Below are 12,217 nucleotides of genomic sequence, written 5' to 3'. Positions count from 1 at the left end.
GAAGAGAAGAATATTGCAGGGGAAGTGGGGGGACTAGGCGAGATCCCAGCTGGGGTGCAGCAGGGCCATGCACCTTCGCCCACACTCAGCAGTCCCAGTGACAGCTTCAGGGTGAACAGTATGAAGTGACATGAGGACACCAGAGTCCCATCACCTGCTGAGTGTTGTGCCCTCGGGACACTGTGCACAGATTTCATAGAGGTATGACTGACATCTCTCTCCTTCAGAACCCCCACTTCTGATTAGCAGGCCTTGCTCTGGGTCTGAAAGGAGGCAGGGAGTCTGCCAACCTCACGTCCACACAGGATCCCTGAGATCAGCACCGTATTGAGAAACATCAGGAGAATTGAGTAAAAACAGCCAGGTGTGTTTGGCTTTTGTACACTCACTTATCTCTGCACAGGGCACAGTTTTGGCTGGTCCTGTGTGCCAGCTCGAGCCATCCCTTGCAGAAAGCACTCCATTTCCTGCACCTCCCTCCCTCCGTGTCGAAAGGCAGCTGCACTGCAGGACTCTTTAAAGTGCCCATGTTTGTTTGGCAGCCAAGGAGAACCTCATTACAACTTGAAACCCAATCCCTTTAATATGATTAAAAGCAGGAAAACAGGTTGTCTCAGTTGGCTCCTGAGAAACCAGTAATTCCAGTCAGTTCCATCCAGGTAGGGGAGAGCAGGCAAAAAGGAAGGGAGGCTCAGGCCCAGATGGCCTCCAAGCCACAGAGCCCCGGTTATGACTGGCAGGAGAGGAATCTGCTTTTATTGACCCACCAACCCCAATGAGCTCATTTTGCACCTGAACACCTCTCCTCCCAGCCCTCGGTTTGTAGAACAGCCTGTTGCATCTGCTGAGAGGGCGTGCTGGTGGCAAGAGACCAAGAGGCCTCTCTGGCAGGGGGCAAGATACGAGAGGGGACACACACACACACACAGACAAGTGGGACCACTGGTGCCACATCTCAGCGGGGGATGACCTGGACCTTGTAGGGCCGTGGAACGTTCCCCAAGCCACTTAGCAGTGGTGAGACATCGATTTCCTCCGGGGGGCACGTGGGCCGGAAGGTGAAGCGTTGCAGGAGGGTGACAAAGAACACGAACATCTCCATGCGAGCCAAGGCCTCTCCGAGACACAGGCGCTTCCCTGCAAGCGTGAGACCAGAGGGGAGATTGCCAGCCAGTTCCTTCGAGGCCTCCAGTCCCACCAGCACCACGCATCACGCCCACAGTTGGTGTGCAGGTGTCCACATGCAGGCTTTGCACGCATGCAACAGGCTTCCTTCGCTATGCCTCCTCTTTGGGAGGAATGAGCCAACCCTGGGTGTTGGGATTCAGCCTGGGCCATTCCAAGTTGCCCCTAGAGGCTGGCTACACAGCCGTGCAGAGGGAACCTCTTCCCACTGGCCTCCCTGGTGGGGAGTGGACAGAGGCCCCTACAAAAGCAAATGCTTTGGGGTGAGGTTCCCAGCAGCCCTCCAAAATGTCCTGCCGAGGCAAGGACTGCAGGCAGCCGCCTCACACGCGTGCTTTACCTCCAGCGGAAAGGGTGGGGGCGCAAGCAGTGGCGGGATCCTCCTCCCCACTGCTGCCAGTCTCAGTAGAGAATGCAGAGCTGGGTGGGCAAAGGGCCCGACTTTGATGGGATGCACCAATGTCCATGAAGGGCAAGAAGCTGCTCTGAGTTTCCTGCTTGTCAATGTAAGGAAAACATCCCCAGACGTGTGCTTCGCTCCCCCCACCCCACCAGCCGCATTCCTCCCTGGCCTCCAAACTTCGCCACACTCACCTGCAGAGAAGGGCATGAAGGCGTCGTTGCGGCGGAACTCGCCCTTTTCGTTGAGGAAGTGGGCGGGGTCAAACTTTTGGGGGTTCTTGAACTGGGTGGGGTCGTAATGGACAGAGTGAAGAAACGGCATGATGTTGGTGCCCTGGGGGGAGAGAGGGAAGCAGGCTGTGACAGGGCAGGTCCCAGAAGCAGCCCGGATCGGCCCTCGCTTGGGCGTTTCTTCTCCCTGCCCTTCTTGGCCAGGAACCTTCACTGCCTCCTTTGTCTCCCCACCTGGTTCTTGATCCCTGGTGCAGAACAAGAGTATGAGGTGCTCTACAGCAGGGCATGTGCTGTCAGTGCACACACAAGCACCCTCGTAGCGCCTCCAGAAGGCAGGTCAGTGAAGTCCAGAGTCCCCAACCGCTCTGCTGTACAGCACAGCCAAAGGGAGTTCTATTCTTTGGGGAACTGGGGCATGCCAGAAGGTATACAGCAGACCCCGCCTGGAAAGAGCTACCCACACAGAGCTGCCACCCTTAGCAAGGTGGGTGGGCCTTCCTCACAAGGCTCCTCTCTGGCTTTCACTTGACTTGTTGAATGGTCAGCGGTCCCACGGCTGAAGTTGGGGCTAGACACGTGCCTTGATGGTCAGAAGTTGCCACCATCATGTGGAAGCCAAAGTCAGCTGAACAGCTATGGCACCCATCTAGGCTGCAAGTCGGCACACGAACTAAGCATGAACGGATGGGTATGAGGGGGCAGCTGTGCAGTGCTCAAGGGGCTGTGCAGATAGTCCCCCTGCTGAAAACCCTCAGGTATCTTCTCCATCTGCCCTTTCCTTGGAAACCTCCAAAATCCCACGGCTGCTTTGGTGGTCAAACTCAGCGCCCAGGCCCGACCCTCAGGTACCTTTGGCAGAACAAAGCCTTGGAAGTGAGTGTCCTTTGTGACCGCATGGGGAATCCCCATAGAGAAGATATCAATGAACCTCTGGATCTCATGGATCACAGCCTCGGTGTACGGCGTCTGGGCCCGGTCCTCAAAGGATGGGCTGCGTTGAGAGCCGATGACCCGGGTGATCTCTTCATGGACTTTGGCTGAACACAAAAGGGAGGAAAGTATGATAGGGGTGTGTGGCTGGGGAGGGCTGAGGCTCAGTGGCCATGAGATGGACACCAGTTCAGTCCCTGCATCACCCAGTCTGAAGGCTCCCAGGCAGCGGGCAGTGGAAGGAACACTCTCTGCCCAAACCTGGAGATCCGCTGTCAGTCAGAGGAGAGCAGGGTCAGCCTGGCAGGCCACTAATCAGCCTTGGTGGCTTTGTACTTTCCTGTCTCACCTTCTATCTCTGGGTACTTCATCAGGATGAGGATGGCAAAGCGGAGAGTGGTGCTGACGGTCTCTGTGCCCGCAAAGAACAGGTTGTGTGTGGTCATCACGATGGTGTCTGTGTGGAAGTAGCTCTGGGGGTTCTCCTTTTCCTGAAGAATGGCACGCACACGTGCACACAGAGGGAGGGAGGGAGGGAGGGAGGGCATGATCAGTACAGGCCAGGAGGAGGAGGGTGTGTTTACCCATCTCCAGGGCTGTTTGTGTGGCCACCAGGGTCTAGCTGTGCATGTCTGCAAACGCACATCTCCCGCAGCTCCTGGCTTGTTCCAGCCCTCAGCAGCAGGAAGACCCTGTTGGCCCAGCCCTCCAGAACTGCAGGGGTTGGCACCTGGAGGTACTCTCTTGGGCCAAGTCACCTTCTGGCCACAGCCAGAAACAGGCAGCTTATCTGCAAGGTGAGCCAGCTGCCCAGCAAGGCCCACCTCCTCTGTACCCAAGAACTCACTCCTCTCTCCCAGGACCAGGTTGCCTGGGCACAGCCAGGCATTCCAGCCCAAGTTAGAGGGGGGTGGCATCACTAGGCTTCCTCCCCAAGGCTCACCACCTGGATTTTGAGAAGGAAGCTGTCGATGAAATCACGGGTGCAGTTGGGGTCAAAGCTCTCCTGGTGGGCCTTGACCATCTCCCTGATAAAGTCACGCAGCCTCTCAAAGTTGGCAAAGATTTGGTGGTGGGGTCCAGGCAGGCAGTGCATGAATTTGGGATACAGGTTGTAGATCTGTAGAGGGGGCCAAGGAGAGGCAGGAGTTGCAGGGCACAAACAGCCCACCAGCACAGGGGAGCAGAGGCCTCCTTCTCCACAGGGAAGCAGCAGAGCATGCATGCGAGGAGGTCTGGAGCACCCCTGAGAGGGTAGACCCCCCCCCCATGGCTACAGGCTTGTCTCCTATGCTAGTTCTCGCACACAAACCCAGAGTCACACAAACCCATTCATCTCTATGGTCTACACTCGCCTGTGCAAAAGGGCTGTTAAAGAGCCGGAAGTTGTCATTGATGAGCCCAACCAATGTGAGGAACTTCTCATCCTTGTAGTCAAAGCGGTCCCCAAAGACGATGGAGCAGATGACATTGGAGAAGGAGCAGCCAATGAGGAACGTGGGGTCAAAGGGCTCACCTGGGAAAACGCCAAGATGACACCATCAGGGCCTGGGGGCAGGGTGGGCAGAGAAGCCTGTCCGCCACCAGCAGGGTGGCAGGCTGGGGGTCATTGGCAAGGCCTCTTCTCCGCAAGGTGCCCTGGAAATGCTATTTAGCCGCTTTTCAACCAACAAGTTGACAAAGTCACCAACACAGCAAAAGGAATGAGAAGCTGTGGGCCCTCAGGCAGCCTGAGCACACACTCATACCCACCTTTGGTCTGCTCAAGTTCCTTCACCAGACACTTGGCCTCCTCCTGGATCCGTTCCTCAATGCTGCGCTTGCCCATCCCAAAGTTGCGCAGTGTCTGGATAGCGAACCGACGCAAAACCTTCCATTTCTCCCCATTGGACAAAGCAATACCTAGAGGGGGTGGCAGAGGAGGCGCTGGTTAGAGGATTGCTGGAAGAGTTCAGTCTCCCAGTAGCTGGAACATTAAGGACACAGGGAGAGCCCCACTGCAGGACCAGGTGCCAGCCCAACGTCCTGCCCTTGTGCCTCTGGCAAAAGGGTTCATTTAGCCACCACGCCAGAGGTGGATCTTTCCTCCTCCAGGACATTGTCCAATCCAAGCTAGTGGCCATCACCACATCTTTTGGTCATGAGTTCCACAGATGAATGCTGTCCCTCCTTTAATCTCCCACCAGTCGGGTTCATTGGATGACCCAGCCTGGTTCTAGAATGGTGGTGGGGAAGCTTCCCTCTCCCCACACCAGGCAACGTGTTGTAAGTCTCACCCATGTTCCCCCTTCACTTTTCCAAGCTGATAAGCCCAAACACTGCCATCTTGCCTTGCAAGGTGGGTGTGCCACCCCCTGATCATTTTGGCTGCCCCCCTTTCTACACTTGCCAGCTCTGCAGCAACCTACAGGACCTTCTTCCAAAATTCATCTCTATACTTCCAAGGGAGACACCCCCCCCCCACGAAACCTAGCCATGAGGCTCACCATCTCCTTGGGTGAAGCGGAAGATGACGGGCATGTCCCCTCGTCCACTGAACTCCTCTCCTTGGTCCACCAGTGCCTTCTTCACAGTCTTGTACCCGCACAGCACCACAGTGGGCTGGGACCCCATGTAGATGGTAAAGACTGAGCCAAATTTCTCTCTGAGCTGGGGAGGAAGAAAGCAGGGGAAGTCCCCGCTCTAGCTGGAGGCGCAGAGGAGGCTTCCAGGCAGGCTGTGTCCTGAGCGAGAGGTGACCCTGCTGGAGCCCCCCAGATTTGTCAATCCCACCACTCTAATACTCTGGTGCAGGTGCAAAATGAGACCAGTCAGAGATAAGGTGGTGGGTCCCGGCCTTAGCAAAGTGAGATGCATTTGTACATTAAAAGAAAAACCAAACCCTCCAGACCACAAGCTCTTTTGCCCTTGGGTTTTGCAGGAGGTGCTGGACACAGACAGAGCCCCACATTGCCTGGAGATCTCCTGTGTTGCTGCCACTTTTGCTTTGGGGATAGAAGGAGGCCAGCTACTGTTGCGTCTGCATGCCGGTGCTCAAATTCCGGATGTCCCTGTGACAGAAATGGCCTGGCCCACAGGTCCCTGTTGCATATGTGCAATGCTGGGCAGAAATGGCTTCACCTGCCTTTGCCAGTAGTCAGTTTACTTTCCATGGAGAGCAGCCAGGTATAATGGAACGTGCCCCTTTAAGTAAGACTTAGAGAATAAGACTGACTAAGGGTGCAATCCTAACCCCTTATGTCAGTGCTTTCCAGCACTGGCATAGCGGTGCCAATGGGACATGTGCTGCATCCTGCAGTTGGGTGGCACTCACAGAGGCCTCCTCAAAGTAAGGGAATGTTTGTTCCCTTGACATAAGCTGCATTGCCCTTATGTCAGTGCTGGAAAGCACCGTCATAAGGGCTTAGGATTGCTCCCTAAGAGAAAGACTTTGGTCTGGGGAAGTGGTAGCAGCTGTGCCAATCTCTAGATTAGATTCCATCTCACATAACTAGTTAATTGGTCAAGGACACCTTGATTACAGGATGAGCTGCAGCTCAAAGCTTCAGGGAGGGAGGGGGCAAAACTCCATGAGTAAAACACTTACTCCATGAATAAGTGGCCACCACTCACTACTAGCCTTCTAGCCTACTAGATTGGTTGGGGGTGGGAGTCAGGAATAAAGATCCACCATTTTGCCAAGCCTGTCTCTCTTGTCTCCTGGATTTTGGCCCTGCCTGCTCTCTCATTTATTGGCCATGCTTTTGCCACTGCTTTCCATTAAGGACATTTGGCTACAATGACTGTGGCGATGTGGGCTGATAAGATTCATCCAAAAGTGAGTTACACTTGGCGAGAGATAGAGGAGTTAGTTTTTATCGTTTTTTATGCTGCTGAAGACTGTCTATGTTATGCCAGTCTTGTTTTCCATAAGTGCCTGTCTTTTCTTTGTGCATAACCAGCTTAACTTTCTGCAATAAAGTACTCATCTCTAAAGGGGTGCCCTGTTGAGAGCTGTGGGCGTCTGTGGATGTATCTGAATCCAGGCTTGGCATTTATTCAAATCTGCCAGAGCATGTTTTTTTGTTTTTTTTACGAATGTGTACATTAACATTGGAAATTGTCTATTTAGGTCACGGAGGTGTGAAACCGTGAGCTGGATTGGTGTTAAGGTCTGGAAGCTATCAGGGTGGATGGCTTTATAGCTCTGATTAGTGATCCTCATCCTGTGACAGTCCCCATCCCTTGCTTTGGGCAGTTCTTGCTTCTATGGCAGGGAAGGGGGGAATTACAGAAATTGGAAGCTGGGCAGGTTGTGCAATCTTCTCAATGGAGCCTGTGATTGACAGCACTCAAAACAGAAAGGCCAGGTGGAAAAAACTGACGGGGGGGGGGGGGGGAGGCTGATTTACACAAGCAACTTAGAGTTAGCAACCTGGAGAGGGAAGTGGGGGTGCATGCCCTGAGGTCCAAAGTGTCTTTTCCATGCTAAAAAAGAAAAGGGGAGGCCACCATTTCCCTTCCCAACTCTCCAGAAGGGTCTTTTCCCCCAACCCAAGCAAGCAACAATACTCCTGCTTGGGGCTACCAGCTCTGCCTGAAGCAAGTCTTGGAGCCTTCTGGCCCACATGATGGAAACCTGGAAGCTCTGGTGGTCCTCCTACATCTCGGGATGCAGGCAAGGATTGCTGAGTCCTGAACATGCCAGGCCAGTCCCCAAACCAGCAGCGCTCCCCAAACCCAGCTCTTGAGCCCCAAAGAGAAGTGCTCCTCTGAGGGACTGAGAAGGGCACATTTGATGGCAGGCCTCACCAGCACTGGTCTAACTCAAGCCCCTCCTAGGAGTTCCTCCTCCCAGTAGACCATTGCTAAATTCCCAGGTTTGCAGGAAGCCCAGAACTGGGGGCTGCCAAGGTCCTGCACCAGCACTTGGTGGTGCCGGAGATCAGACTTACTGTCAGCAGAGACTTGACCATGTCCTTGATGTCCAGGTCCAGCATATTGCCGAGGATGGGGAGGGGGCGAGGTCCCGGGGGCAGCTGCCCCCTCTTGCCATTCCCTCTGAAATAGAGCAGCAGGCAGGTGAGGCAAATGATCAGGAACAGGGTCAGTGTGCTGATCACCATGGTCAGAGCTGGACCTTGCACAATACCAAGGAGATCTCAGCTGAGCTGCAGGGCAAGCTTTGGGGTTTGGATGCCAGCCTGTCTCCTGCCTGGGCTTTTATGCCCAGTGAATGATAATTAATGTTTACTGGCAATGGAGGTGTGATCACCTGAGAGCAGGTACTTGAGCTACTCGAGAGGCGGGTGCTGCAGGAGACAAAAACAGGGCTGTGTCAACAGCGATGCAGATTAAGGGCAGCTTAGGATGGGGCCCAAGATTCCATCAGGGCAGGCGTTAAGTATCATCCAGGGTGACGTCGCTGTGTTTGTCTCCGCCACTCACCTCTCCTGGCACCTTCATGGCAATCCAGTGTATTGTTGCTGAAGTTCTTTGTGGCCTGAGTCCACTTGAAATGAAATGAGATTCTCAGTAGGGAAGTGTGCATATAGATCTAGCTACACACCCCAGAAGAACAGACAAGAGAAAATATTTCTTTACTCAGTGTGTGGTTGGTCTGTGGAACTCCTTGCCACAGGATGTGGTGACGGCATCTGCCCTGAACGCCTTTAAAAGGGGATTGGACAAGTTTCTGGAGGAAAAATCCATTACGGTTACAAGCCATGATGTGTATGTGCAACCTCCTGATTTTAGAAATGGGCTATGCCAGATGCAAGGGAAGGCACCAGGATGCAGGTCTCTTGTTATCTGGTGTGCTCCCTGGGGCATTTGGTGGGCCACTGTGAGATACAGGAAGCTGGACTAGATGGGCCTATGGCCTGATCCAGTGGGGCTGTTCTTATGTTTTTAAATCACAGTTGGTGAGAACAACACTGACCATCAGCTCTGCCGGGTGATTTTGAAGGACACCCTTCTCTCAATGAAGACTCCGGAGGATCTGCCTCCATTGCGGCTTTTTCCAGACCTGCTTGATTTTGACTACAGTGTCCTTCCTACCACTACTATTTTCAGCTGTACTTCCGTTGTTGTTGGATAATTTCTCTCTCTGAGCTGTTTTGAATTTGATGTAATCACACCATAGCGTACAAATATTTTCAATAGCTAAATGCAAATGACAGGTCCCCTTCTCTATTGCAGCCAGATCCCAAGTCTTTCTTTTGGGACCCCAATCGCGGTCCCTCTGGCACTGAGCGACACACTTGGAAGAAGTCAGAGAAGCCCAGATAAGACAGCTCTTAACACCGACTCTCCCATGGAGTCCAGCACAGGTCTGACAGGTTTATTCTTATGCATGTGTTGTGAGCATTTGGTGAGCTGCCTTGGGCATTTGCTTTGGCAAGGGAAAAGCAGGGTATACATTCTTGAGAGAGAGAGAGAGAGATTTCCGCCATAATAATAATAATACCAGTATACCACCTTTCTTGTCAATGGATGGCCTGGAGGTACAACAGCATAGCAGTCTCTGATCACAGAGGTGTTAAGGATCCCCATTCACCTACAGAAATGGTGGGAGGGGGGGGTTTGTTTCCTGTGCAAGATTGGATTGAGTACCTCATTAAAATCTCCACTTATCATAACATGGTTCTGTAGACATAACATGGTTCTCTGCGCACAGGGTTGGCGCAGACTTTCAGGACGACATTACAGGGACTCCTGTTTGGGACCAGTGAGGATGTGGCTTGCTAATGTTTTGTTAGTACTATCAACGATGCTTACACTGAAACTTGCCAGGGTATGCTCACAGCCCAGTCCATTACAATCTGTGTGGACAAGTCACAATAAAGTTCTGGTTGGTGAGGAGGGGGGATACTTGCCATTGGAGGGTCCACTTGACCCCCCTCTAAGGACCCAGTTCCCAGTGCAGCAGCCCTCAGGGCAGGTGGGCCGGGACTGGGCATTGTGCTGTGGTGGACAGCCTGGCAGTGGTGCACACCCATGTCAATGCATGAGACTGGACACCGTACGGCAGTCCTGGCTGCGCAGACATTCTGCTCTCTGGTACCACTTTAGTCAGCAGGTGAAACTCGGTCTTGTCTCTGGCATCAAGGAGGACAAGCAGCGTGGCAGAGAGCAGACAGCACAGAGACCTCCCCAACGTGCCTGTGTGAGTGCTGGGCAGTGATACTCCGTGTAACCGTTGGGATGGAGGCAGGAGCAAGCATGGCCCTAATAGTTTCATCTGTGAAGGCTTGGTGTTAGGTAAGGAGGCTGGTGTGTAAACAGGTTCCCTGTCAGCACTTGCCCCTTGCACCGACGGCAGGATCCCCAGCGCCCATTTACCAAGCATTCGTCAGGACCTTCTCCCACATAAGCAACGCTCGATGTGGCCACAGTTCAGCAGAATTGGGAAAGGTGCAGAAGAGACCTCTGGAATTCAGGGGGAGTGGATTGGAATTCTTGGCTCCATCACAGGCGCTGTGGATAAGGCACCACTTCATGTGCCCATCTTTGCAAAGTCATGCTCTGCACTTTGTTGCCAAGGAGGCTTGCACAATATCGCATGCCTTCTGCACGCGCAAGAGCCAAAAGCTCACCAAATATTGTTTGCTTCCGCGGGGCTGAATTCAGGGCCTCATTGCTAAACAGAGTGCTGATGCTCTCTGACAGGGCTGAGGCCCGTCCCAGGTGAAGGGAGCTGGCTGTCAGAGCAAAGCACTCTGCACGTGTTCAGCAGTGCTGTGTGGAATGTGTAGAAACCACTAAAGCACCTCCTGTTGTTAGGCCCAGGGCTCGTCCAACTCGGTTTCGGTTATGCTGATGGGCAGAGTCCTTCCCAGGCCTGCCTGGCGATGCTTCCAGGGCTTGCAGCCAGAAACCTTCTGTGTGCAAAAGGAGCCACAAGACACCCCCCAAAAGATTATAACTCCACACTGCAACCTGACAGAGGAAGCAAGTGAGCCCCAAGGAGCCCTTGCACAGAGAAGGACTGGGCTCAAGCTCAGAACTGCAAGGGGCCAGCTGTAGGACACCTGGAACGCATTGGGCAGGAGGTCTGGTCCAGAGGGTAGAGCCTCCATTTGCCTGAAGATAACATCCACAAGGTCGCCAGTTCGAGGCCACCGGCACAGTGCAACCTTGAAGCAGCTGACAAGCTGAAGCCGAGCTATTCCATCTGCTCTGAGTGTGGGAGGATGTGAAACCAGATCAGATAGAAACACCTGAATGTTGTGGTTCTTGAAAGAAAGAACCTTATTTCATTTGCAAAAATCCCTACGGGGATTTAAATAAGCCTAAATAAACAAATCCTAAAGCCTAATCCTAAAGCCTAAAAAATCCTAAGCCTAAAAAAACCTAAGCCTAAAAAAACAAATAAACAAAGGATCTCCTCTATGGAGAACTCGTGCAAGGAAAGCGCCCTACAGGTAGACCACAGCTGCGATACAAGAACATCTGCAAGAGGGATCTGAAGGCCTTAGGGATGGACCTCAACAAGTGGGAAACCCTGGCCTCTGAGCGGCCCGCTTGGAGGCAGGCTGTGCAGCATGGCCTTTCCCAGTTTGAAGAGACACTTTGCCAACAGTCTGAGGCTAAGAGGCAAAGAAGGAAGGCCCATAGCCAGGGAGACAGACCAGGGACAGACTGCACTTGCTCCCGGTGTGGAAGGGATTGTCACTCCCGGATTGGCCTTTTCAGCCACACTAGACGCTGTGCCAGAACCACCTTTCAGAGCGCGATACCATAGTCTTTCGAGACTGAAGGTTGCCAATACAAAATAAACAAATAAATAAATAAGCCTAAATAAATAAATAAACCAATCAGGATGTGAGATGAAAGGACTAGGGTCAAGTGGTGTGATAGATTACCAGACCTTCAGTAATGCACATCCTGCCTGTAAACAACTTGTTGATGTGCATCATATTGCCCTTCCCAAACAAACATCCTGAACTGAGAATGGATTTTGTTTTTCTGCCTGCTTATGTGTTATTTTTCCCACGGATGTTCTCCTCTCTCTGTGTGCTCTTGTTACCCCTCCCCTATTTAGAATGCTCTATAAAACCTGCATTATTGTAACTCTTTGGGGTCCTCCACCTGTGTGTGGGGGGGTCCCGTTTGCAAATGAGTAAACGTTTACTTTGTCAGAAGTCCTCTGAATTCTCCTGTCTGTTATTTGCCTCTCCATAGTCCAACTAACTGTGCGCCCATTCGGGAACAGTTTCAAAGGGGAGAGAAGGCTCAGCTCCACACCACAGCAAGTTCTTCACTTCAGCACTCCCACTTGAATGGCCCTCTTTTCAACCCAAGTGCAGGTTCAAGGTCAAGAGAGGCTTCATACATATGCATGTATGTATGTATATACATATGTGCACCATATCCCAGCAGGAAGAACTTGCAGGGCTACAAAGGACCAGAAGGTGAGGGGCTAAGTGGACAGGATGCTCTGCAAAGTGACGGGGAGGTCTTCAAAGCTTCTCACTAGAGAACC

General features: G+C 52.8%; 1 protein-coding gene across 3 annotated transcripts; it reads right to left on the bottom strand.

Annotated features, from left to right (window-relative positions):
* Nucleotides 1–955: 955 nt before the first annotated feature.
* Nucleotides 956–7,856, bottom strand: LOC136661263 (cytochrome P450 2F2-like). Of its 3 annotated transcripts, none has more exons than XM_066638370.1 (9): nucleotides 7,686–7,856; nucleotides 5,238–5,400; nucleotides 4,504–4,653; nucleotides 4,101–4,267; nucleotides 3,695–3,871; nucleotides 3,101–3,242; nucleotides 2,671–2,858; nucleotides 1,780–1,921; nucleotides 956–1,137 (listed from the first exon to the last, which is right to left on the bottom strand). In XM_066638370.1, the coding sequence occupies exons 1-9, from the start codon at nucleotides 7,854–7,856 to the stop codon at nucleotides 956–958; spliced, it is 1,482 nt and encodes a 493-aa protein (XP_066494467.1). The 3 variants fall into 3 exon arrangements, with proteins under 3 accessions (XP_066494467.1, XP_066494468.1, XP_066494469.1); XM_066638371.1 differs by having other exon boundaries at nucleotides 4,107–4,267; XM_066638372.1 differs by lacking the exon at nucleotides 3,695–3,871 and having other exon boundaries at nucleotides 4,107–4,267.
* Nucleotides 7,857–12,217: the final 4,361 nt, after the last annotated feature.

Source organism: Tiliqua scincoides, chromosome 10 (assembly GCF_035046505.1).
Source record: "Tiliqua scincoides isolate rTilSci1 chromosome 10, rTilSci1.hap2, whole genome shotgun sequence".
NCBI lineage: Eukaryota > Metazoa > Chordata > Lepidosauria > Squamata > Scincidae > Tiliqua > Tiliqua scincoides.
The sequence above is the reverse complement of the archived record's forward strand: the minus strand, read 5'-3'. Positions and strand labels throughout refer to the sequence as shown.